The sequence below is a fragment of the Phyllobates terribilis genome, unplaced genomic scaffold, assembly GCF_046119375.1.
Source record: "Phyllobates terribilis strain yellow unplaced genomic scaffold, ASM4611937v1 Scaffold_11__3_contigs__length_659146591, whole genome shotgun sequence".
Classification (NCBI taxonomy): Eukaryota; Metazoa; Chordata; class Amphibia; order Anura; family Dendrobatidae; genus Phyllobates; species Phyllobates terribilis.
The window spans coordinates 253,876,494-253,903,810 of record NW_027362771.1 but is presented as its reverse complement, the minus strand read 5'-3'; the positions used below and the strand labels follow the sequence as shown (position 1 = coordinate 253,903,810).

At 43.6% G+C, this 27,317-nt stretch overlaps 1 protein-coding gene across 1 annotated transcript in view; it reads left to right on the top strand.

Annotated features, from left to right (window-relative positions):
- Nucleotides 1-27,317, top strand: part of SLC2A13 (solute carrier family 2 member 13) — a 272,698-nt gene that overhangs the window by 105,944 nt on the left and 139,437 nt on the right. The window contains exon 3 of the mRNA XM_073652171.1: nucleotides 6,206-6,414. Coding sequence (XP_073508272.1) covers nucleotides 6,206-6,414 — 209 coding nt within the window. The remainder of the gene's footprint in view (nucleotides 1-6,205; nucleotides 6,415-27,317) is intronic.

The following is a 27,317-nucleotide window of genomic DNA, read 5'->3' as shown; positions in this document are numbered from 1 at the left end:
AACCTTCCGCTTGGGCCTTTTGAGGTAGTCTATTGTGGATTTTGATGTGTGTTTAGGACCATTATTCATTTGTAGAAGCCATCCTCTTTTCAACTTCAGCTTTTTTACCGATGCTGTTATGTTTGAATTAAAGAATTTGTTGAAATTTCATTGAATCCATTCTTCCCTCTACTCGTGAAATGTTCCCCGTGCCATTGGCTGCAACATAACCCCAAAGCATGATTGATCCACCCCCATGCTTAATGGTTGGCGAAATGTTCTTTTCCTGAAATTCTGTGTCCTTTTTTCTCCACACATACCTTTGATCACTGTGGCCAAAGAGTTGTATTTTAACCTCATCGGTCCACAGGACTTGTTTCCAAAATGCATCAGGTTTGTTTAGATGTTCTTTTGCATACTTCTGATACTGAAGTTCATGGTGAGGACGCAGGAGAGGTTTTCTTCTGATGACTCTTCCATGTGGGCAATATTTGTGTAGGAGTCTCTGAAGAGTAGAACAATGTACCACAACTCCAGTGTCTGCTAAATCTTTCTGAAGGTCTTTTGCAGTCCAGCAGAGGTTCTGATTTGCCTCTTTAACAATCCTACAAGCGTCTCTCACCGAAATTTTGTTTGGTCTTTCAGACATTATCTTGACTTCCAACGTTCCTGTTAACTGCCATTTAACCCCTTTACAGCCCATGGCGTACTAGTACGTACTTGCGCCCTGGGCTTTAAGAGACAGGTACGTATTAGTACTCCCTGTTAATTTCGCCCGCACACAGGCTGTGCGGGCGCTATCGCCGCCGGGTGTCAGCTAATTGTCACAGCTGACACTCGGTGCTATGTGCGATCCCACACCGCTCCCGGCACATTAACCCCCGCAATGCTGCGATCGGAGTCGATTGCAGCATTGCGGGGGCAAGGGGAGGTGATCGCGATACTCTCCTCTCCTGCCGGTGTCCAACGCTGTCTGCCGAGGCTTCCCGGATGTTGCCATGATGACCTGATGTCGTCATGACAACATCCAGGTCACCAGACAGCAGGAAGATACTTTGGTCATGCGCAGTGCATGACCAAAGTATCTTCTGCATCTGCAGCGCTGACAGCCTGCATAGCACAGGGATGGTGCTTCATCCCTATGCTGTACAGGAGATCAGAATGTAAAAAGTGAAAGTCCCGTAGTGGGACAAAGTATAAAAGTCCAAAAACTGTTAAAAAATGAAAGAAAAAAAATAAAAGTAATCCACCAAAAATAAAAATATAATGTACCCATCAATAAATATTATTATAAAAAAAAAAACAATTAAAGTACACATACTTGGTATCGCCGCTTCCGGAACTACCTGACCTATTAAACTGTCCCACTAGTTAACCCCTTTAGTGAACATGGTAAAAAAAAAAAAAAAACTAAGCAAAAAACAAAGCTTTATCATCATACCGCCAAACAAAAAATGGAATAACACGCGATCAAAAAAACAAATATGAATAAAAATTGTACTGCTGAAAATGTCATCTTGTCCCGCAAAAAACAAGCCGCCATACTGCTCCATCAATAATAAAATAAAAAAATTATAGCTCTCAGAATAAAGTGATGCAAAAAAATATTTTTTTCTATAAAATAGCTTTTATTGTGTAAAAGTGGCAAAACATAGAAAAACAATATAAATGTGGTACCGCTGTAAACGTACTGACCCGAAGAATAAAGCTACCTTATCAATTTTACCACACGCGTAACAGCATAAAAAAATGTAAAAAAAAACCAATTCCTACTTGAGTTTGCATCGGGTGCTCGGGTATGCACTGAGTATCGCGAGTGCACGAGGGAGATGCTCGAGTCTCCGCCCCATATGCTTCGCGGCCAAAAAAAAACCTCACGGGGATTGCCTGCCATGCAAGAGTGATCCCCCACATGTTTTTTTTTGGGTGTCTAATAACCGTGAAACATACGGGGCGAGGACTCGAGCATGTCGCTCAAGCACCCGCGATACTTAGTGCATACCCGATGCAAACTCAAGTAGCGAGCACTTGCGCTCAAGACTTATGACAACTTATTCAGTATGACGACCTAATGTTATCAAATTCTGTGTCGTACCTCTGGGTTCAAAATGTTCACTATACCCCTTGATAAAATCCTTTAGGGGTGTAGTTTCCAAAATGGGGTCACTTGTGGGGTGTTTCCACTATTTAGGCACATCAGAGCCTCTCCAAACGCGACATGGCGTCCGCTCTCAATTCTAGCCAATTTTGCGTTCAAAAAGTCACACAATGCTCCTTCCCTTCTGAACTCTGCCGTGTGCCCAAACACTGTATTTTCCTCACATATGTGGTATTGGCGTACTCAGGAGAAATAGCACAAAAGTTTTTGGGGTCCATTTTCTCCTCTTACCCTTGTGAAAATAAAAAAATTGGGGCTAAAGCATCATTTTTGAGGAAAAAGTTTAATTTTTTTTATTTTCACAGCTCCATGTTATAAACTTCTGTAAAGCCCTTGGGGATTCAGGGTGCTCACCACACATCTAGATAAGTTCCCTGAGGGGTCTAGTTTCCAAAATGATGTCACTTGTGGGGGGGGGTTCCACTGTTTAGGCATATCAGGGGCTCTCCAAACGCAACATGGCGTCCGCTAATTATTCAAGCAAATTTTACATTCAAAAAGTCAAATGGTGCTCCTTCCCTTCCGAGCCCTGCCGTATGCCCAAGCAGTGATTTTCCCCCACATATGGGGTATCTGCTTACTCAGGAGAAATTTCACAACAAACTGCATGGTACAATTTCTCCTCTTACCCTTATGAAAATGCAAAATTGAGGGCTGAAAAACATTTTTGTTGCTAAAATGTGAAAATTTTATTTTTATGGCTCAATGTTCTAAACTTCTGTGAAGCACCTGGGGATTCAAGGTGCTCACCACACATCTAGATAAGTTCCCTGAGGGGTCTAGTTTCCAAAATGGTGTCACTTGTGGGAGGTTTCCACTATTTAGGTATATCAGGGGCTCTCCGAACGCAACATGGCGTCCGCTAATTATTCAAGCAAATTTTACAATCAAAAAGTCAAATGGCGCTCCTTCCCTTCTGAACCCTGCCGTGCGCTCAAACATTGGTTTTTCCCCACATATGGTGTATCTGCGTGCTCAGGGGAAATTGCACAACAAATTTTGGGGTCCGTTTTTTCCTGTTACCCCTGCGAAAAAAAAAATAAAAATTGGGTCTAAAGTAACATTTTTGTGAAAAAAGTTAAATGTTCATTTTTTTTCCTCCACATTCCAAAAATTCCTGTGAAGCACCTGAAGGGTTAATAAACTTTTTAAATGTGGTTTGAGCACCTTGAGGGGTGCAGTTTTTAGAATGGTGTCACTTTTGGGTATTTTCTGTCATAAAGACCCCTCAAAGTGACTTCAAATGTGATGTGGTCCCTAAAAAAAAAATGGTTTTGTAAATTTTGTTGGAAAAATGAGAAATCGCTGGTCAACTTTTAACCCCTATAGCTCCCTAATAAAAAAAAAAATTTGGGTTCCAAAATTGTGCTGATGTAAAGTATACATGTGGCAAATGTTATTTATTAACTATTTTGTGTGACATCTCTCTCTGATTTAAGGGCATAAAAATTCAAATTTTGAAATTTGCTAAATTTTCAAAATTTTTGCCACATTTACATTTTTTTCACAAATAAACGCAAGTGATATCGAAGAAATTTTACCACAATCATGAAGTACAATATGTCACGAAAAAAACAGTCTCAGAATCAAGGGGATCCATTGAAGCGTTCCAGGGTAATTTCATCATAAAGTGACAGTGGTCAGAATTGTAAAAATTGGCCTGGTCATTAACGTGCAAACCACCTTGGGTTGTAAAGGGGTTAATTACATTTCAAACTGAGGAAAGGGCAACTTGAAAATGCTTCGTCTTATAGCCTTTTCCTGCTTTGTGGGCCTCCAACATTTTCATTTTCAGAGTGCTAGGCAGCTGATAGAAGAACCCATGGCTGCTGTTTTTAGCATAAGGTTAGAGGAGGCTGTGATTTTATAAAGCTGGGAAATTTGCGTCATCTGGCCTTTCCTAACGATGATAGTGAACAAGCCATAACTCTAACAGGCTGATTAAGGTTTGAAATCTTGGTCAAAGTTATCTGAGCACACAAATCTCCGAGGGTGCTCAAACTTTTGCATTAGTCCATTTTCATTTTTGTAACTTTTAAAATGAAGAAAATGACTATATATTTTTTTTACCTAAAATACAAAAGAAATGTGTCCTCTTTAACTTCAGACCTTTTTTGATAGATCATTTCATCTTCAGCTTGCTTAACTGTTCACAATAACAGTGATTGTGAACAGAGGTGCCCAAATCTTTACATATACAGTGATGTGAAAAAGTGTTTGCCCCCTTCCTGATTTCTTATTCTTTTGCATGTTTGTCACACTTAAATGTTTCAAAACACAAAACAAATTTAAATATTAGACAAAGATAACACAAGTAAACACAAAATGCAGTTTTTAAATGAAGGTTTTTATTATTAAGGGAAATAGAAAGCCAAACCTACAAGGCCCTGTGTGAAAAAGTGATTGCCCCCTAAACCTAATAACTGGTTGGGCTACCCTCATCAGCAACAACTGCAATCAAGGGTTTGTGATAACTGGCAATGAGTCTTTTACAACGCTCTGGAGGAGTTTTGGCCCACTCCTCTTTGCCAAATTGTAGTAATTCAGCCACATTGGAGCGTTTACGAGCATTAACCGCCTTTTAAGGTCAGGACTTTGACTTGGCCACTCCAAATTCTTATTTTGGTTTTTCTTACGCCATTCAGAGGTAGACTTGCTGGTGTGTTTTGGATCATTGTCCTGCTGCATAACCCAAGTGCGCTTCAGCTTGAGGTCATGAACAGATGGCTGGACAGTCTCCTTCAGGATTTTTTGGTAGACAGCAGAATTCATGGTTCCATTTACCACAGCAAGTCTTCAAGGTCCTTAAGCAGCAAAACAGCCCCAGACCATCACACTACCATCACCATATTTTACTGTTGGTATGATGTTCCTTTTCTGAAATGCTGTGTTACTTCTACGCCAGATGTAATGGGACATACACCTTACAAAAAGTTCAACTTTTGTCTTGTCAGTCCACATAGTATTCTTCCAAAAGTCTTGGAGATCATCAAGATGTTTTCTGGCAAAACTGAGACAAGCCTTTGTTTTTTTTGCTCAGTAGTGGTTTTCGTCTTGAAACTCTGCCATGCATGCCATTTTCGCACAGTCTTTTTTATGGTGAAGTCATGAACACTGACCTTAAGTGAAGCAAGTGAGGACTCCAGTTCTTTGGATGTTGTTGTGGGGTCTTTTGTGACCTCTTGAATGAGTTGTTACTGTTCTCTTGGTAATTTTGGTCGGCCGGCCACTCCTGGAAAGGTTCACCACTGTTCCTTGTATTCGCCATTTGTGGATAATGGCTCTCACTGTGGTTCGCTGGAGTCACAAAGCTTTAGAAATCGTTTTATAACCTCTTCCACACTGATAAATCTCAGTTACTATGTTCCTCATTTGTTTCTGAATTTCTTTGGATCGCAGCATGATGTCTAGCCTTTGAGGATCTTTTGATCTACTTTACTTTGTTAGGCAGGTCCTATTTAAGCGATTTCTTGATTGGGAACAGGTGTGGTAGTAATCAGGCTTGTGTGTGACTAGGGAAATTGAACTCTGCTTCCCAAAGATGTGATAAACCACAGTTAATTTATGTTTTAAGGGGTGGGGGGGGGGCAATCACTTTTACACGCAGGGCCCTGCAGGCTTGGATTTCTTTTCCCTTAATAATAAAGACCTTCATTTAAAAACTGCATTTTGTGTTTACTTGTGTTATCTTTATCTAATATTTAAATTTGTTGAAGAAATCAGGAAGGAGGCAAACACACTCGCACACACATGTATATGTGCGTGTGTATGTATTCATCTATACGTATTTATATATATATATATATATATATATATATATATATATATATATATATATATATATATATATATATATATATATATATAATATATAAAAAATATATTTATATAATATATAAAAAATATATTTATATAATATATAAAAAAAATATATATATATATATATATATATATATATATATATGCTTTTTTTTGTTTAGTATTTGAGTGCAAACTTCAACAGTTGAATTGTTTATTCAAATTACCTTAATTTACAATTTTTCTTCCCATTTCCACTTTATTTTACAGATACATGCTTGGGCTTTCAGCTGTTCCAGCTATTCTCCAGTTCCTTGGTTTTCTTTTTCTACCAGAAAGTCCACGTTGGCTTATTCAAAAAGGCCAGACGCAAAAGGCGAGAAGAGTTTTATCTCAAATCCGAGGCGTTCAAACAATTGACGAAGAATATGACAGTATAAAAAATAGCATTGATGAAGAAGAGAAGGAAGTGGGCGCAGGTACATTCTCTTTTATTCTTTTTTAATCCTCTTTATCTGGCATGACAATTTAGCATAAATTTCATTCAGAATATACTTGCAGCACTGTTTTGCTGTTGTTTTATAGGACAATACAATAGATTGCACTTATTAATGATGCTGCACATTTTTCGGCTTATACCTTTCTCAAACGGCTAACGATTTCACAATATATCTGCATTACACTCTACCTAAGATAAAGGTTTTAAGAGCTGGAAAGAATATGAAAAAACAGAAAATTTGACCTATAGAAATTCAAGTGTCAAGGCTTTTTATCTCTAATAAAGAACATGCCTCACTGCTAGAAAAGGTCAATCTGCCAATTAGTAATGGGAAAAAGTTTTGGTTGAATGCCAATAAAATTAGTTTTACCTCTTCTAGAAAGGTACTGTGCCATTTCCCCAAGCTACACATCCTACATACTCCATGTGTGTGGGAAAACTGCGTTCTGACATGGGTGATCAAAAAGGCAACAAAAGTCCCCAATTGAGTTTTCCAACACAAACCATGCATGTAGGTAGAGTCAATTCTGCTGTATAAAAATGCATCAAGAATAAAACTGTTGTCATGAAAAATGAACTGGTTGCCAAATAAAAATTCCAAACGATAGTATCATACATAATACAGTGACAACATAATTTAAAGTAAATTTTATATTATTTTGAGAGTTGCAAGGCCGATTTCAGACGTCTGTAAATGGACAGTGGTTTTCAGACTTACCGCGGTTCTCCTGACCCAAACTAAACAGCCTTAAGGGCATATATTTATAGGGACCTGAATTTGCTGTCCACACTTAGACTATACTATATGAATGTCTGAATTCGGCCTAATAGAGTATTATAAATTGTGTTTGTTTTATATTGCTATATGCCCACAATTTGTCTATATGCCTAATAGAGTAATGGCTGCTATGATCTATCCTTCTGTTATTGTCTATATCACGCCTTAAAAATTGGGGCAAAAAAAGTGCAGAATAGAGTCCAGCTCACCTGCATTCACTGTTTAAGATATGGAGCAGACGAGGCGTCCGTACCTTGGATGTAAAAAATTGCAAAGAATTAGGAATCCAGCTCCGCGGAAATACAAAACTCCTCTTTATTAGTGTGAATGGAAAACACTTTAGTCGGTGAGTTAAAATGCCATGGTAGTAGATAAAGCAACACGTTTCATATAGTAAAACCATTAATCATGTTATGATATAATAGGAGGGGCTGGAACATGTATAGGGCAGTATCCTTTTTTCGCATTTGATGCCTAATTAACAATTAGTCAGATTAACCCCTTCACATGCATAGAAAACAAAATGCATGATAATACTGACAAGAACAAGTGAGTGTACAGAATATGCAATATGTGTGATGGACCTACCATAAAATTAATATGCAAAACAAAATACAAGAGATGCAGCATGTATACAAAATTGTGCAATAATTGTACAAAAATAATAACATACGTAATTGCATTATATATAAAATGTACAGGATATATGCAAGGTATAGAATATATTATATTTTGTATCTTATATTAATATTGCTGTTACAGAGCACATATGTTTGCAGAGATTATTAATAATCTTCTCACAAGTAATTTCTTGTAATTACAATATTTCTATTATCCGTAAACAGTTGTACCTCAATGTGACACAAACAATGGGAAGAATAGGAACATTGTGGTCTGAATCCATTCAATCTTTCACCTAATTTGATGGAAAATATGAGTAACTAATAATGGAGCACAATATCCTTTCTGAGATTCAGACCCATCGGTACCTTTGTATTCAAATGAAATATCCACCAAGCCTTGCGTCTCTTCAAAGCAGCCTCTGTTTCCCCCTCTATTACTGGTGAATACCTGTTCGATGGCATAGATCATTATCCCTGATGTGTCACTATGTTTTTCAATGAAATGCTTTGACGCTTGTGAGATTCTCTTATGAGCGTTTTCATGGTTGTGTATGTCGTAGATATGCTCCCTGATGTGGACCTTTAGTTCGCGAGTGGTACAGCCAATATATTTTAAGTTGCAGTGGGAACACTCCACGACATACACAACAACATTTGATTGATAAAAGTCTCAATAGGAAACTCAACTTTGTTCAAAGAGTCAAAACAGCAACTATTCATCTCTACTTCAAGAATTCATTAAGGATAGTGTGAGCTTTTTGACCTTTTATATACAAGCCCTAGGTGTTTCTATGGGTGCAAATTACTCACCTTCTGTGGCCAACTTAACCATGAGTTGGTGGGAGGAGTGTTATATCTTTAACCCCTTTACTCCCCAAATCTGTTTGCACCTTAATTACCAGGCCAATTTTTACAATTCTGACGACTGTTACTTTGAGGTAATTACTCTGGAACGCTTCAACAGATTCCCCTGATTCTGAGATTGTTTTTTCCCAACATATTGTACTTCATGATAGTGGTAAAATTTCTTCGATATCACTTGCGTTTATTTGTGAAAAAAATGTTTGCAATTTTCAAATTTTGAATTTTCATGCCCTTAAATCAGAGATTTGTCACACAAAATAGTTAATAAGTAACTTTTCCCACATGTCTACTTTACATCAGGACAATTTTTGAAATAGTATTTTTTGTTAGGAAGTTATAGGGGTTAAAAGCTGACCCAATTAGGCTCCATTATTAGTTATTTATATTTTCCATTGACGTAGGTGAAAGACTGAATGGATTTGAACCATAATTTTTCTATTCTTCCCATTGCCTATGTCACATTGAGGCACAACTGATTACGGATAATAGAAATATTGTAATAACAAGAACTTATGAGAAGGTTATTAATCATTTCTGCAACCATATGTGCTTCTGTAACAGCAATAACAATCTAAAATATAATATATTCTATACCTTGCATACATCCTGTACATTTTATATATAACGTATTTCCAAGTTATGATTTTTGCACAATTATTGCACAATTTTGTATACATGATGCGTCTCTTGTATTTTGTTTTGCAGATTTATTTTATTGCAGGTGCGTCGTATATACTGTATATTCTGTACATTCACTTGTTCTTGTCAGTATTATCATGGGTTTTGTTTTCTATGCATGTGAAGGGGTTAATCTGATTAATTGGTAATTGGTCATCAAATGTGAAAACCGGATACTGCCCTATATATGGTCCAACCCCTCCTATTGTATGATAACATGATTAAGGGTTTTACTACCTGAAACGCGTTTTTATCTACTACCATGGCATTTTAACTTACCGACTGAACTGTTTTCTATTCACACCAATAAAGAAGAGTTTTGTATTTCTGTGGAGTTGGTTTCCTCTTTCTTTGCAAAAAAAAGTGCAAATGCATGTAAAAACTGCTACCTAGCTTGCATTTCTTCCTTAAGTCAGTAGGGACAGGTGCCATAATCATGCAAATAAAACTTAAATGTGAAGTGTGAATTAAGAGTTTGGCAGATCCAGTTTAATGTACGTCTTCATCAAGAATGCTATGGATCTCCGCACAAGGAAGGAAAGTTACATTTCCAAACATTTTCTTGTTTGCTTTTCATTTGTATCAGTTTTCCAATTCCAACTGTTATGTTATAAGTAATGTGTAAATGTTCTAGTAATGGGAGATTTCCTTACCAATGGTGTAAAGTTCTAGCCATCATTAGCTTATTAGGAATGTGTCATAGCTAGTGTTGAGCATTCCGATACTGTAATATCGGGTATCGGCCGATATTCGCGGTATCGGAGTTCCGATATTTTTACAATATCGGATACCGGAATCGGAAGTTCCCATAATGCCTGCGCTCTGCAGTGTCTCTGAAGGATGACAAGCTGGATGGCAGCGCTCAGCTGCGATCCAGCCTGTCATCTCAATGCCATCCCAGCGTGGGAGAATTCTCCTGATTGTTTAAAAGTCGGCGGCTTTTTACCGCCCGCCGGCTTTTAAACAATCACTCAGCCCCATACTCGCTTCCCCGCAGCCTCCCACCCCGATCCTCCGCTCCCCTCGCCACCTCCCATCCCGATCGTAAGTTAGGACCGGGCGGGGAGCGCAGCACCAAGGAGCGGGGAGCGAAGGACCTGGGCGGGGAAGCCGGCAGTGAAAAGACTTCACCACCGGCTTTCCCGTTCTGTGCTGCGCTTTCCCGCTGGTTATTTCAAATGAACAGCGGAGGTATCAGGTAATGCCGATCAGCTGTTCATTTGAAGTCGCCGCGGTGCCCTCAGAGGGTTCATGTGAGTTCATGCTTGACTGCATTGCATGAACTCACCTGAACTTTCCCACGGCTGCACAGGTCAGCCTCTCCTCCCAGACCATCAGACCCGTCATGATTGGTGTGTGCGGGTGTCTGTGCGATGTCTGCGGGTGTGTGCGCGATGTCTGCGTGCAGGCAGACATAGGCCGATGTGACACTACTACTCCCATCGGCCTATGTCTGTCCCTCGTCCACTCGTGCCAGCAGGATCAGCTCGATGGGAGCAGTAGTTCCCATCAGCCTGATCCTGCTATTTAAATTGCCCTACTGTGTCCCCAATAAATTTGAAATACATGTCATTGGTGGCCAGTAGTTGCCTACAATAAATTAGTTCATACATTACCTGTCCCCGCCTATCGCCACCTAAAATAAAGTAAAAAATAAAAAACTACACCTATACTCACCTAGACACCTAATTCCCCGAAGCCATCGATCTCCTGTAATAAAATATAAAATAATAAACCACAACCTTATCCTTACCCCTCCGTAGTAGTCCACGAGTGTCCCACAATGATCTCCAGTTTAGAGCAGCCACATAGAATGTGACCGCTCTGAACCGCTGCCGCCGCTAGAATGACTGGGCCGTGAAGCGTCCCCGTCATTGCATAAGCGGGTTCGCCGGAGTTCAGGCAGCGCTGCTTCGGTCAGCTCCTTTGCGGCCCTGCTTGTACCATGAGAAATTCCCACGGTACAGCAGTGCCGTAAAGGAGGTCTCCGGAGCTGCGCTGACTGAATGCACTCCGGTGACCTCAATCAGGGGCTCCCGGCAGCGTGAGCTCACAGCAGCCATGCACAGCTGTCACCATCTCCAGATGTGACAGCTGTGCATGGGAGATCAGCGCAGGAACGTGGACAGTTAACTATTTTTTTTTAGTAAACTAAGAATTAAATAAAATGGTCTGTTTTATTTCAAATAATTTTTTTTTTCTGGGTGTAGTGTGTGTTTTTTCTTTTTAACACTTTGTAGGTTAGTAATGGGGGTGTCTTATAGACTCCCATCATTACTAACCTGGGCTTCATGGCAGCTGGCACTGACATGAACTCCAACCCTATTACCCCCTGCCACCGCACCAGGGCAGCGTGGAAGAGCGAGGCTAAGTGCCAGAATTGGCGCATCCTATGGATGAGCCATTTCTGGGGCGGCTGACGGCTGGTGTTTCTAGCCTGGGAGGGGGCCAATATTCATGGCACCCTTCCTGGGCTATTAATATCAGCCCCCAGCTGTCTGCCTAGCCTTTGCTAGCTATTAAAATAGGGGGGACCCCACGTCATTTTTTGGGGGGGGTCTCCCATTTTAATAGCTAGTAAAGGCTAGGTATTCAGCTGGGGGCTGATATTAGTAGCCTGGGAAGCTCCGTGGGTATTACCCCCTTCCCAGGCTTCAAACATCTGCCCCAGCTGTCTGCTTAACCTCCGCTAGAGACTAAAATTATGGGGGATCCCACGCCAATTTTTTTTTTTTTTTTAATAAATCCTTTATTTTAACACTAAATGACACTTGAGGGGTTAATAAAGATGCAGTCCCTAAACTATTATTTCATTTTTAATTCATTTTTCCCAAAAATTTTGACGTGGGCTTTGCCATATTTTTGTATGCCAGCCAGGTACAGAATCCAGGAACGGGCTGCCCCCAACTCCCAGCTGCCTATTTGTACCTGGCCGGACTCAACAATATAGGGAAGCCCTTTTTTCAGCAGCAGCAGGGAAGGAAGGGAGACACAAATCCATTACTTAGTGGGTAGGCGGAGCCCCATAGGATAGTTCACCTCAGATTAGAAAAAGTGACGACCGGCCCCTCCAGTATAAAGGCTCCTCCTACTCCCATGTTCTCCAGTCTTTTATCTGAGGTCTCAGAGGATAGTCGCTGCCTCGGCAGCTCCTCAGAAGAGTTTGTTTTTTTGTTTTATATCCAGCGAGACCTGGCCCCCCCGTGGTCTAGAGGTCTCAGGGGGTCTCAGCACTACTGAGACCCCTGACCCTCCCCTGGCGGCTCTGTGTACCCCTTGAGGAGGTCCCCACAGAAGCCTGCCGGCCGGGGGGGGGATACAGGGCGCTCCCTGGCGGAGGCGCACACCACATCTGGGGGTGCCTGCGTGTTCCGCCGTAGGGGGGAGCAAAGGGCCACGGCGCCACACATCCCTGAGGATCTCTGTGGCGTTCAGCCGGGTAATTGCTCTTTTGTATAAGAGTGCCTTAACGGCTGCAGCAGCAGCCGCCGCTTCTATAAGTGTGACTGCCTGTGTGTGTTTGTCTATTGCAAACGCTGCCTTTACTGGGGGGAGCAGAGACGGAGGCCAGTAATGTTTATATGTGGCCCCACATTGCTTAGCTTCCTGCCGTGTATCAGGCGGGAAGCTTTTTGTATAAGCGCACATTTTTTCATTAAGTTTTTGGCTTCCTGCCATCATTGGGGCAGGAAGCTCTCTTTATTAGCGCACGCTTTTTCTTTTCTTGCTTCCTGCCTTCATAGAGGTAGGAAGCTCTGTCTAGCGCGCTTTTTCTTGAATAGCGCGGGCTCTGTCGGGGGGCGTGGCTAGCGGGGGGCGTGGCTTAGCGTCTCCTGGCTTCCTGCCGTCATATCTCAGGCAGGAAGCTCTTGGTTTGGGCGCGCGCTGTGTCAGTCCCTGCTTCTCCTCCGGCTTCCGTGTTCCATCGGGCACCTCCTGCTCTCTGCTCCCCGTCCACCGCCACACACTCAGGAGGAGCGGTCGCCGCGGTATCGGTGAGTTCCCTCTGCCTTTGGCAGAGGTTCCCTGACAGCGTTTTTCACTTTGGCTAACCTGCTAGGGAGACATAGTGAGCGCTACCGCTTCTCTTTTGAAACTATTTACTTCGCTGACCTTAGTAGGCAGTGTAGTATTTTAGTTGCAGTGATATTAACCCCTTCTGAACAGAATGGTTCTTTAGGGTTGTTTTTTCTTTTCCTGGGGAAACACCTTGTGTTGAAGGGCGCTTCTCCCAGTTGATTAAGTTAAATTATTTGCTCTGCAGCTCTGGGGTAGCTCTCTCTAAGGGTGAGCTTTAACCCTTCAGAGCTTGAGGCATACAAAAAAAAAAAAGAGTTTTGAAAACAGGCTGTGCAATTTTCACACTTTTATTTGCCATCCTTATTGTAACATCCTGGCATCTGGTGTGGGTGGCATGTCGGATCAGGGGCCTGGGAGTGCGGACCGCTCTCCTGATTCGTTCCAAGTTCGGTCGCACGCTTCTGATACACCCAGGTCTTCCACGACGTCAAGTTCGACCCTTAGTGATGTTAAGGTGGAAGCGCTCACTCGCTCCATTGTTAGTCTTTCTAGCCTCCTGGGTCAGTGGGTGTCAGCCAGATCGCATCCGTCGCCACGAGGAAAAAAGCGCCGCAGGACTGTGGCACTATCTCCCTTGCACAGCGCATCAGAGGTTTCGGTTTCACCAACGAGTTCGGTTGAGGAAATCTTTGATTCCGAGGAAGAGGATCGAAGAGGTCGCTCTATTTCACTTTCAGGCCGCGTAGATGTGCTTATTAAGGACATGCTGGAAGTGTTACAGCTGTCTGAAGAGCCGGCAAGACCGTCTAAGTCTGCCCGGCTATATCAGGAAACGCGCCGTGCTCGTCCAACGTTGCCTGCGCATGAGAAACTTAACGAGGCAGTGGAGAAGGAGCGCCGGTGTCCGGATAAACGCTTCCAGGGGATGCAGTTTTTTGATGCTCTGTATCCCTGCGCTAAGGAGATGGTCACTGATTGGGTTCCTTCTCCCGAGGTGGATATATCCCTGTCTCAGTTGAGCAAGTCCTCCTTGCTTCCGGTTAAAGGGAAAGCCAATCTTCAGGATCCTCTGGACAGGAGATCGAAGTCAGCGGCGAAATCCATCTATGAAGCCACAGGTCATGGTTTCCGAGCGGCCTTAGGGGCCATGTGGGCCGGTGAGGCTTCCCTGCGGTGGTTGGATCAGCTGCGAACGGCATGGCAAGATGGGACTCCGCGTTCAGAAGTGGAAAGGCTTTTTCAGTTGATGGAAGAAGCCATGTATTATGGCAGGGATGCAGTACTGGACACTACTTCAATTTTGTCCAAGGCTCAAGCTTCGGCCGTCACAGTTAGAAGAGCACTGTGGCTTAAGCAGTGGACCGGAGATACAGTATCCAAGCAAGGTTTGCTTAGTTTTGCATATAGGGGCGGTCAGCTTTTTGGTTCGGACCTTTCGGAGCTGATTGCTAAGGCCAAGGACAAGGATGTTTCCCTGCCTCTAAAGAAGGCAGCGGCATCCACATCTGGCAGGTCAGGGCCCGGTAGAGGTCATCGGTCCTTTCGGACCAGGGGACGATTCAGTCAGCCTTCTTGGAGAGGAGATCAGGTCATCCTTCGTCCTCCGGCAGATCCTCCCAGAAATCTCGCACTCCTTGGAAGCAACAGTCCCTTCAGGACAGACGGGAGGTTGACAATAGATCCGCTAAGGCGAATTGATGCCAGGGATCCCCCGAGGGTTCTCGGGTGGGAGGTCGTCTGCTACAATCCGGGTCAATTTGGGCATCCCACATATCGGACGCCTGGGTGACGCGGGTTATGTCGGCAGGCTATTTCATAGAGTTTCATTCTCCACCTCCAGACAGGTTTCGTCAGACATGCATTCCATCCGTGCCAAGGCTGGCTGCTGCACTGTTACAGGAGGTCGACTCTCTCCTGCAGCAGGGTGTGGTGGTTCAGGTTCCTCCAGAAGACCAGGGAAGGGGTTTTTACTCCAACCTTTTTGTGGTCCCCAAAAAGGAGGACGTTTTGCCCGGTACTGGATCTCAGAGATTTGAACATTTACGTCCGAACACGGAAGTTCCGCATGGAGTCTCTCCGTTCGGTGATAGCGACCCTGTTGCAGTACGATTTCTTGGTGTCTATCGACATCCGCGACGCCTATTTGCATATCCCTATCGGCAGGGCTCACCAGCGTTTTTTGCGTTTCGCCATAGGTCAAACCCATTATCAGTTTGTGGCCCTACCATTCGGGTTGGCCTCGGCACCCAGGGTTTTTACAAAGGTTCTGGCTCCTCTCATGGCGCTTCTTCGAATACAAGGGGTTACGATCCTCCCCTACCTGGACGACCTGTTCATAGTGTCGCCCACAGCGGAGGAGGCGATAACAGCTCGCGACCTCTCCCTTCAGTACCCGATGGACTTCGGGTGGCTGATCAATTGGAAGAAGTCGTCATTGGAACCAGCGCAGTCCATTCTGTTCCTGGGGATGCATTTCGATACAGTTCGGGCAGTTGTGTCTCTGCCTCCTGTCAAACAGGCGAACCTTCGGCTTCTGGTCCAGGCTATGAGGTTGGCGTTGTCAATGTCCCTTCGGGAATGCATGCGCCTTCTGGGTCAAATGGTGGCAGCTATGGAAGCAGTACCGTTTGCACAATTTCCTTCCCGGGATCTCCAAAATCTTATTCTGACACATTGGGATCGATCTCTGACTTCTCTGGATCGCTCGGTCGTTATCTCCCGCATGGTGCGGGAGTCTCTTGGATGGTGGTTACGTCCAGAGACTCTATCCCTGGGGAAATCCTTCCTTCTCCCGAGGTGGTCGTTGATTACCACCGACGCCAGCCTGACTGGTTGGGGGGGGAGTTTGGAACGACCTCTGGGTTCAGGGGGTCTGGTCGTCAGAGGAGTCGTCTCTCCCGATCAACATTTTGGAGTTGAGAGCGATATTTCTCTGCCTCCAACATTGGACGGTCCTTTTGAACGGTCTACCGGTCCGGATTCAGTCAGACAATGCGACGGCGGGACGAGAAGTTCCAGACTCATGATGGAGGTCTCTCGGATCTTGGTTTGGGCCGAGTCCAGGATTCCAGCCATCTCTGCGATCCACATCCCAGGTGTGCTGAATATCTCGGCGGACTTCCTCAGTCGCGAGCAGGTGGATCCTGGGGAATGGAGTCTCCATCCAGATGTTTTTTCTCTGCTCTGTTCCCGTTGGGGGACTCCTCAGGTGGACTTGATGGCGTCCAGGCTGAATGCCAGGGTTCCAACGTTCATGTCCAGGTACAGGGATCCGGAGGCTGTGGCGGTAGATGCTCTAGTAGCCCCGTGGGACCAGTTCGAGCTGGTCTATGTATTTCCGCCGATATCCTTACTTCCTCTGGTAATCCGACGGATCAAACTCGAACGAGTATCAGTAATCTTGGTAGCACCGGATTGGCCACGAAGAGCGTGGTATTCGACGCTGGTATCTCTTCGAGCGGCGCTTCCGTTTCCACTACCCCTTCGCTCAAACTTGTTAAGCCAGGGGCCCATTCGTCATCCGGACCTGAGGTCACTTCGTTTGACGGCGTGGCTCTTGAGACCGAGATCCTGACCCGTCGCGGGTTTTCGCCTGAGGTCATTGCTACCTTGCGGGCAGCCAAGGGTCCAGCTACGACTAGGATTTATCACAGAACTTGGGAATCTTTCTATTCATGGTGTTCTGGATCTTCAAGAAACCCGAGGGTTTTTTCCATCCCCAACTTCTTGGCTTTTTTGCAATATAGTTTGGCCAGGGGTCTAGCGGTTAGTACTGTGCAGGGTCAGGTATCTGCACTTTCCGCACTTTTTAGAAGGGCTATTGCCTCACGCAGGGATGTGCTTTCTTTTTTTCGCGGAGTCGCACATCAGTTTCCGCCGCGGAGGGCAGTTGTGGCTCCGTGGCGGCTTAATCTAGTCCTGGAAGCCCTTCAGCATAGGCCTTTTGAGCCTATGGATTCTGCTAAACTTTCGTTACTTTCTTGGAAGGTGGCCTTCTTGGTGGCAGTTACCTCTTTGAGAAGGGTGTCGGAGTTGGCGGCACTATCTTGCTCGCCTCCTTTTCTGGAATTCCTTCCGGATCGCGTGGTGCTTCGTACCCGTGAAGATTTTTTACCTAAGGTAGTGTCACAATTCCACATTAATCAGGACATTGTGTTGCCTTCTCTTTGTCCAAAACCTAAGAATCCAAGGGAGCGGGCCTTGCACTCGTTGGACTTAGTGCGGGCATTGAAGTTCTATCTTACAATCACACAAGGATTTCGGAAGTCGGACTCTCTTTTTGTGATTCCGGCTGGTCGTCGGCGTGGTCAACGTGCTTCCAAGGACACGATAGCTCGGTGGATCCGTTCGGCTATCCTGGAAGCGTACCGGCTCAAGGGCGAGCCTTGTCCGGTTAAAGTTCAAGCTCATTCCACGAGAGCCATTGGCTCATCGTGGGCTTTTCATCAGGGGGCCTCGGCAGCGCAGCTCTGCCGGGCGGCCACCTGGCGCTCCGTTCACACCTTTACTAAGTTTTATAAAGTGGACGTGAGTGCTTCCGCTGATGCGGCCTTGGGACGCAGGGTCCTGCAGGCGGCGGTAGTTTAAGTTATCTCTTTATTGTTTATTTTTTCTTTATTCAGCGCGGTTTGCGCTCTTGCCTAAGTTGTTGGGGTGTTGGAGATTCTGCCACTATTTCCCACCCTTAAGTGAGGTACTGCTTTAGGACGTCCCACTAAGTAATGGATTTGTGTCTCCCTTCCTTCCCTTCTGCTGCTGAAAGTCGGATTTTGGTAAGAACTTACCTGTAAAATCCTTTTCAGCGAAGGAAGGAAGGGAGACACAGCACCATCCCATGGCAGAAGTGTTTTTTTTGTGTTTCTAGATGCAGCGCGTCTCCTTCCTGATGACGATCATCTGGACTGGGTTTAACGCTCTACGGCTCTCCTTCCAGTATCGCCAGCTCTACACAGTTGTCCGGTCCAGTGAGGTATGCCTAGGACTGTGTGTTTCTATTACATAACCTGTTTTCTCTCATTTCTGAACCTTCAGAAGGGGATGTGTTGTTCTGCTGGTGTTGTCTGCTCTTCCTTAGCTTGTGTACGGACTGGAGAACATGGGAGTAGGAGGAGCCTTTATACTGGAGGGGCCGGTCGTCACTTATTCTAATCTGAGGTGAACTATCCTATGGGGCTCCGCCTACCCACTAAGTAATGGATTTGTGTCTCCCTTCCTTCCTTCGCTGAAAAGGATTTTACAGGTAAGTTCTTACCAAAATCCGACACTTTTAATTATTTCATGAATTTCATGAAATAAGTTTAAAAAAAAAAATATGTGGGGCTTCGCCCTATTTTTGTGTCCAGCCAGGTACAACTAAGCAGCTGGGGGCTGGAATCCACAGCGCAGGGTGGCCCAAGCTTTGTGGGCCCCCCCTGCTGTGAACTGCAGTCCACAGCCACCCCAGAAAATGTTGCGTTCATAGAAGGGCCATCTTCTGGCGCTGTATCCAGCTCATCCATGGCCCTGGTGCGGTGGCTCACTGGGTAATAAAGGGGTTAGGGCCAACTTTGTATTATCCGCTGGCCCTAAGCCCGAAATTCATGGGGTCACGCCAATATTAGACATGACTGCCATGAATTTCTAGTAAAGTATTTATAAAAAACACAACACCCAGAATAAAGTCCTTTAATTGAAATAAACAAACAATTCTTTATTGTTCTAAATTAAACTCTACTTACCGTCACGCCCATTCCAGCTGACGCCAACGATCTCCTGCAATAAAAGTAAAATAATAAAGCAACATCATCCTTACCTTTCCATGGTTCCCAGGACAGCTTCAGCTCTGCTACATTCACATGACAGGCTGGATCGCAGCAGAAAGCTGCCATCCAGCCTGTCATCCAGCAGACACTGAGAAGCGCAGGCATGCTTGCGCTCCTCAGTGTCTGGCTGTGACGGCATCCCAATGAGCCGACAATGATCTCAGCTCACCTCATGCACGTCACTGACAGCGTGGGAGAATTCTCCTGCGCATGCGGTGAGCGTGAGAGACTTGGCTCAACTGGATGCCGTCACAGCCTGACACTGAGGAGCGCAAGCATGCCTGCGCTTCTCAGTGTCTGCGGGATGACAGGCTGGATGGCAGCTTACTGCTGCTATCCAGCCTGTCATCTCTATGTAGCAGAGCTGGAGCTGTCTTGGGAACCATCGAAAGGTAAGGATGATGTTTGTTTATTATTTTTCTTTTATTGCAGGAGATCGTTGGCTTCAGCTGGAATGGGCGTGATGGTAGGTATGGTTTAATTTAGAACAATAAAGAATTGTGTGTTTATTTCAATTAAAGGACTTTATTCTGGGTGTTGTGTTTTTTTTAAATACTTTACTAGAAATTCATGGCGATCATGTCTAATATTGGCGTGACCCCATGAGTTTCGGGCTTAGGGCCAGCTGATAATACCAAGCTGGCCCTAACCCCTTTATTACCCAGTGAGCCACTGCACCAGGGCCCTGGATGAGGTGGGTACGGCGCCAGAAGATGGCACTTCTATGAACTCGCCATTTTCCAGGGTGGCTGCGGACTGCAATTTGCGGGGGGGGGGGGGTCCAGAAATCTTGGGCCTCCCTGCGCTGCAGATTCCAGCCCCCAGTTGCCTAGTTGTACCTGGCTGGACACAAAAATAGGGCGAAGCCCCACGTCAATTTTTTTTTAATTATTTCAGGAAATTCATGAAATAATAAAAAAAAAAATTGATGTGGGGCTTCGCCCTATATTTGTGTCCAGCCAGGTACAGCAGGCAGGAACGGGCTGCTCCCAACCACCGGCGGCCTATTTGTACCTGGCCGGACACAACAATATAGGGAAGCCCTTTTTTTCTTAATTATTTCATGAATTTCATGAAATAATTTAAAAAAAAAATACGTGGGGCTTCGCCCTATTTTTGTGTCCAGTCAGGTACAACTAAGCAGCTTGGGGCTGGAATCTGCAGCACAGGGAGGCCCAAGCTTTCTGGGCCCCACCCGCTACAAATTGCAGTCCGCAGCCACCCCGGAAAATGGCACGTTCATAGAAGCGCCATCTTCTGGCTCTGTACCCAACTCATCCTGGGCCCTGGTGCGGTGGCTCACTGGGTAATAAAGGGGTTAGGGCCAGCTTGGCATGATCAGCTGGCCCTAAGCCCGAAATTCATGGGGTCACGCCAATATTAGACATGACTGCCATGAATTTCTAGTAAAGTATTTAAAAAAAAAACACAAACACCCAGAATAAAGTCCTTTAATTGAAATAAAGACACAATTCTTTATTGTTCTAAATTAAACCATACTTACCGTCACGCCCATTCCAGCTGAAGCCAACGATCTCCTGCAATAAAAGAAAAATAATAAAGCAACATCATCCTTACCTTTCCATGGTTCCCAGAACAGCTTCAGCTCTACTACATCGAGATGACAGGCTGGACCACAGCAGAAAGCTGCCATCCAGCCTGTCATCCCGCAGACACTGAGAAGCGCAGGCATGCTTGCGCTCCTCAGTGTCAGGCTGTGACGGCATCCCGATGAGCCGAGTCTCTCACGCTCACCGCATGCGCAGGAGAATTCTCCCATGCTGTCAGTGACGTGCATGAGGTGAGCTGAGTTCATTGTCGGCTCATCTGGATGCCGTCACAGCCAGACACTGAGGAGCGCAAGCATGCCTGCGCTTCTCAGTGTCTGCGGGATGACAGGCTGGATGGCAGCTTTCTGCTGTGGTCCAGCCTGTCATCTCGATGTAGCAGAGCTGAAGCTGTTCTGGGAACCATGGAAAGGTAAGGATGATGTTGCTTTATTATTTTTCTTTTATTGCAGGAGATCGTTGGCTTCAGCTGGAATGGGCATGACGGTAAGTATGGTTTAATTTAGAACAATAAAGAATTGTGTCTTTATTTCAATTAAAGGACTTTATTCTGGGTGTTTGTGTTTTTTTGTAACTTTCACTATGGGGTAAGTAATGGGGGTGTCTTATAGACGCCTCTCCATTACTAACCTGGGCTTGATGTCAGCTGGCATTATAAGCTGACATCAACCCCAGCCCTATTACCCAACTGCCACCGCTACAGGGCAGTGGGAAGAGCGAGGCTAAGTGCTAGAATTGGCGCATCCTATGGATGCGCCATTTCTGGGGCGGCTGACGGCTGGTGTTTCTAGCCTGGGAGGGGGCCAATATTCATGGCACCCTTCCTGGGCTATTAATATCAGCCCCCAGCTGTCTGCCTAGCCTTTGCTAGCTATTAAAATAAGGGGGACCCCACGTCATTTTTTTGGCGGTCCCCCATTTTAATAGCTAGTAAAGGCTAGGTATTCAGCTGGGGGCTGATATTAGTAGCCTGGGAAGCTCCGTGGGTATTACCCCCTTCCCAGGCTTCAAACACTGCCCCAGCCGTCTGCTTAACCTCCGCTAGAGACTAAAATTACGGGGAACCCCACGCCAATTTTTTTTTTAATAAATCCTTTATTTTAACACTGAATGACAAGTACAGTAATCAACACTATCACTGTACTTCATATAAATGTGACTGACATGTTTCTATCTATCTAATCTATGTGTGATGCTCTATTATTTCTGTTGTAAATTGTCGGGTACCGCTGCTGAATTGCCGGCCGGCTTTTTTAAAGAGACGGTGCATGAAAACACTAATATTTTTTTTAATAAATCCTTTACACTAAATAACAAGTACAGTAAGCAACACTGTCACTGTACTTCATATATATGTGACTGACATGTTTCTGTCTATCTAATCTATGTGTGAAGCTCTATTCTTTCTGTTCTAAATTGTCGGGTACCGGTGTATGCCGCTGATGAATTGCCGGCTTTTCATGTTTCACTGTGAGCACTGTTCCCATCGATTTGGGCAACCACCTCCCCCAATACATTCTACATTATTGTTAGTTGTTTTCCTTCATGTAGAATTAACCTACAAGGAAAGAAAGGGTTTATTTTCATTCCGATATTTGTGTCCCATTGACTTGCATTGGTTTCCGGTATCGGAATCGGCGATATCCGATACTTTTTGGGTATCGGCCCGATCCAATCCGATCCGATATTTCCTGATATCGGAAGGTATCGCTCAACACTAGTCATAGCAGTGTCACTGCTGCTTTACCTATAAGAGGTTATCCTAATGGACCTATCTATGGTTTGTTCAGGGTTCTGTCACATATCTGGGAACAAAGTTTTAAAGCGTTTTGCAGAAATGTGCAACAATAAATTAAGCCCTCCATTGGGCAAAATGATATGAAGGACATCGGTACAGCAGTCACATCTGTAGTCTGTGGTTGCTGTATCAGAGCCTTGAGAACCTCTTTCTACTTGCCAGCATTTCCAGTGTCCTAAGGGTAGAAAAGTGTTCTTGTGTGTAACCATATTACAAGTTACGGGTTCATGGTTACTGAAATGGGTTGTTGATGTAGGAATTTATTCTAATTGCCAAATTTGGAGTCGACAAGGAATTTTTTTAGCTGTTCTATTGCGAGAGAATATGCTGGACTTACTTATTTTACATCTGTGGTTTTTTCCATTGAATTTACTGAAGAAAAATTGCAGCAAATGAGCAATAAAAATCGATAAACTATATGCCGCTCTATAACATTGCAAGAATTTTGTACGGACTGTACGGTTTGCGGGCTTCTCGTGCAAACAGGATGATATTTACTACAATGGCATATCTAGCTGCAGCCAAACCACAGAAGTTATTATTCTGCTCTCAGAGATGCCAACACGAGGTATCTCCAATAAATTACTCTTTCCGTTGCTATAGAAACATGATTTGTTTGGTTAGTACTCTAGATTTCAATGTAGCCTCATCACAGGGTATTTCACACCTTTCTCTTCAACAAAACTACAAGATGGCATGGCAAATGTTCAGCAAAACCTTTTTTTTTTTAAATGTCAAGATGTCATTTAAATGCCAGTAGCAAAATATGATTTTAAACTGATAAGAATAAACTACTCATTAAAAATAACACCTTTTACATTTAGAAAATATCATCAAACAAAAGGATCAGCCATAACATTAATGACAGTAAATCCTTTAAAGGGGTCAGCCACTTTCTCTTGTTAGTGCAGCTTTCCTCACACTGGACCAGCACTTCTGTCCATACAATGGCTGCTGGTGGAGCAGCATGTGACCAGACCGGTTCATCAGCCTCCTCCAATAGAAAAGCAACTTTTCCCTATGATGTGTCTTACAATTGGAAGAGACTGGTGGACTGGTCTGGTCATAGGCATCTACATTAGCAGCTATTGTATGGACAGAAATGACCATTCTCTTTCAGTCTTTCAGTCCTGTAAGTTTCAAGGTAGGGTCTCTATGGAATGAATGAACTAGTGATGTTTCTCTAACCATTCCTGCAAAGCAGGTGTGGGGAACCTTAGGCCTGTGGGCCATTTACGGCCCTCGATAACCTTTTCTCTGACCCCAGGCAGATTCCCACGGACTGCAGTGCTTGGGTCGGCAGCTGTGTTTGACGGCCACCAGCCCCTTCATTTCTTCTGTGAGCATGCACTGTTCACTACTGAACACTGAGGTACATGCAGTGAAAGATTGTCCTGACACCAGTGCCAGCGTCACGACGTCCCTTGTGGGAGGAGTCTGCGCGCCATTTGTACAACCCCCGAAGGATGGTATAAATATCCTACAAGCCTTTGGCAGAAAAAAAGGTTCCCCACCCCTGTGTAAGGGCACATTATCCTACTGAAAGAGGCCACTACCATTCAGGAATACCGTTGCCATGGAGAGGTGCAATCATTTTTAGCTAGATGGTACGTGTCAAATTACCTTTCAAATAAAAGCAAGAACCCAGTGTTTCCCTGCAGTACATTGCCAAAGCCTCACACCGCCTCTGCCAGCTCAGCTCCCACTTGACATAGTGCATCCTGCTGCCATCTCTTACACCAGTAACTGATGCAGACACACCTGGCCACTCACATGATGCCTAAAAAACGATAATCTTCCCAAAATTTGCTGGAAGACATCCAAAAAGGCACACTTGATCAGGAATTAATAATTATCACTTCTGGCAGGGGAATGATAATCCCTCACTATTGAAACATCAATGTAAAAAATGATGCATTTTGGAGCAATCAGCTTTTTTTTTTCTCATGCTAAAAAGTTACACAAGTAATAAGTATACTGGTTCTTAAATATATGGACTGCCTTCTCCAAAAACTATATCTAAATTTGAAAAATACATATTAATACACTTAAAACTAATTTTCTCTAAAACCTTTCTATTTAAAAGCTGATTTTGTGAGTGAAATGTTAGAGAACACATAATCGTACTTCTCCAGGGCAAATGCCACAGTCGCCTTAAGTCCGCAGGATACGAACACTTTGGCAGCACATTTGGCATCTAGTAGAGTTGCTCCTATGTTATCACAACTAAGGAATGTGAGGCTATATCTACTTATTCTTTTTTTCTTATTGTCTCTTCTTATATTCCTATTTGTCCGCCTTCAGCTGTTTCTCTGAAACTTGATGTAAAAAAACGATCTGTCGGACCAGGCCACCTCCCTTAATTTGCTCCATGGCACAGTTCTGATGCTCACTTGTTTTTGGTGGCATACAGGGCCCAGAATGTATCTATCATAGCTAGCGTTAACACTTTGAGCAGTTTGTGCTACAGTTGCTGTAGCTATGGGATTGGGCCAGATAGACTAGATTTCACTCTCCATTCCCATCAAGGCACTATGGGTGAACATTACCTGAGGCCAGTTCACTGGAAGTCCTTACATAGAACTGTTCTTGGTAGGTATTAACCACTGCACACCAAGAACGCCTCACAATGTGTTCTATGACTCTTGTCATAGTCACCCAGATCCTTATGCTTTCAAATTTTTCCTGATTATCAACTTTAAGAACTGACTTTTTACGGGCGGCCACCCTTTGATATGATTGTCAAGAGATAATCAGTGTTATACTCTTGACCTGCCAGTGGGTAAGGTTGGTATTTCCTAATGGGTTTAAAAAGAAAACCTAAGATAGATGAAGGATGAACAAGGAAAAGAGCTAGAACCACCTATAGGTGATGGATGAACCAGAAAATGATCCAGAACCCCCTCATTTACTAATATGTAGTTGGGTGTCCAGCTAAGTCTGCATTTCAGAACTTTACATGTATGGAGGGGATGGTGTGAACAGAATTGTAGACTATTTTTAATGAATAAGAATATTTTTAATTGGTAAGGATCGGAAGGGGTACCATAATCCTCCAACCAGCAGCTAAAATAATGAACTTTTGAGACCAAAGTTGAAGGCGAGGGGACATTTGGAATCTCCTGCCCTGGGCACGAAGAGAACTTTTCCCTCCACTGGCTGCCAGCTGAATGAGTGATTAGCCAGCAACTATCTGATGTATGTGGTCAGAGTATGATTCCAGATTAAAATCATCATGTATACAGGGGAATCTAATATTTTATCTAAACTTTGTGATTAAAGCTCATGTTTTAGATTACTGGAAACTAGAATGAATGATCCATCATGCTCCTAATTTATGGTGCTTCTTTCAGAAAATGTTTGTGATATGGACACAGCACGTCATACGGTTACAGTGACACTGGTCAGAAATCTTGAAACAATAAAACCACTAGTTTTATGAATGGAAACCAAATTTTGGCAAGCAAAATAAACTATTGTTTTCATACATGAATAAAAGCTAATTGTTTCCTATGAAATAACATCTTTCGTTTAGTTAGAGAAGTTGCATCCTAACAAAATGAACAGTTTGCTATTAGGGGAATTGTGCTATACAATTGAATCAATCAGTAATCTCCGATTATTTCAGCATCCACTTCCAATTATACAGCATTAGTGTTTCTAGCGTTTTTCAAATTCTATAGAGAAATTTGTGGGGAAACCGCAAGAAAACAATGCCATACCCAAAGGATGCTGCATTATGAAAAAAACACTGTTGCAGAAAATGTGAGAAATATCACGAACTAAAATGCTTTTTCCATAGAATTTCCATTTTTTGACTATAGACTTCAGTGTAACAACTGGGCGTATCATTTATAAAAATAAAAACCGTATCATTAAAAACACAGCTAATCATTATGTGCTAGATCAGCCATGAGGTTTTTATACAAGCGCGATGATGCGGTGAAGTGCTATGCTAGCAGGTTATTCTAAAGCAGGAAAAACTCAGGATATTCATATACAATTTTGAGGAAGGAACTTCATTACAACTCGCATCATATTACTTTAAATCCATGCTCTTTCTAGGCTTTGAAGTCCAGTGGACGGCTCCATCAGTGATGGACAGCCTTCATTCATGAGTATACATAGAGATAACTATCAGTCACCGACTGGGACCGCTCACTCAGCAGAGATTTAAAGTAACAAATCACCAGGAATACTGTATTTTTTTTTTTTATTAAACTTGTTAAAACTCTTAACCGTTCTTAGCTTTATTATTATTTGATGTACCATGATGCCCACAGATATGTCATCTTGTTCAATGTGATAGATTCTCTTTAAACGGAACTTGTCACATTGTAAATGCAGTCTGATCTGTGGACAGCATGGTATAGAGAAGAAGTTGAAAATAATTATTTGTAGATTTGTTGGAAAATATTCAGTATAACTTATATTTTATTTTATTGAAATCCCTGGTGTTTGTATGTGAGTCCAGGGGACGGTCCTGCTCAATGATTGACAAGTATCATTGGGTGCACAATCACACAATAGGACCACCCACTGGACTCCTATTCATACAAACACCAGGGATTTCAACTAATAAAATACAATTATTAAAACTTTTCCCATTAAAATGTGCTGTATCAATCTGATCAACTCCTCCTACTCTACAGCATGCTGCTTATAGATCAGATATCATTTTCAACATGACTGCTCTTAAAGGGAAGCGTCTTGTGTCTGTACAATAAAATATCAGCACAATTTACTCAGGTTT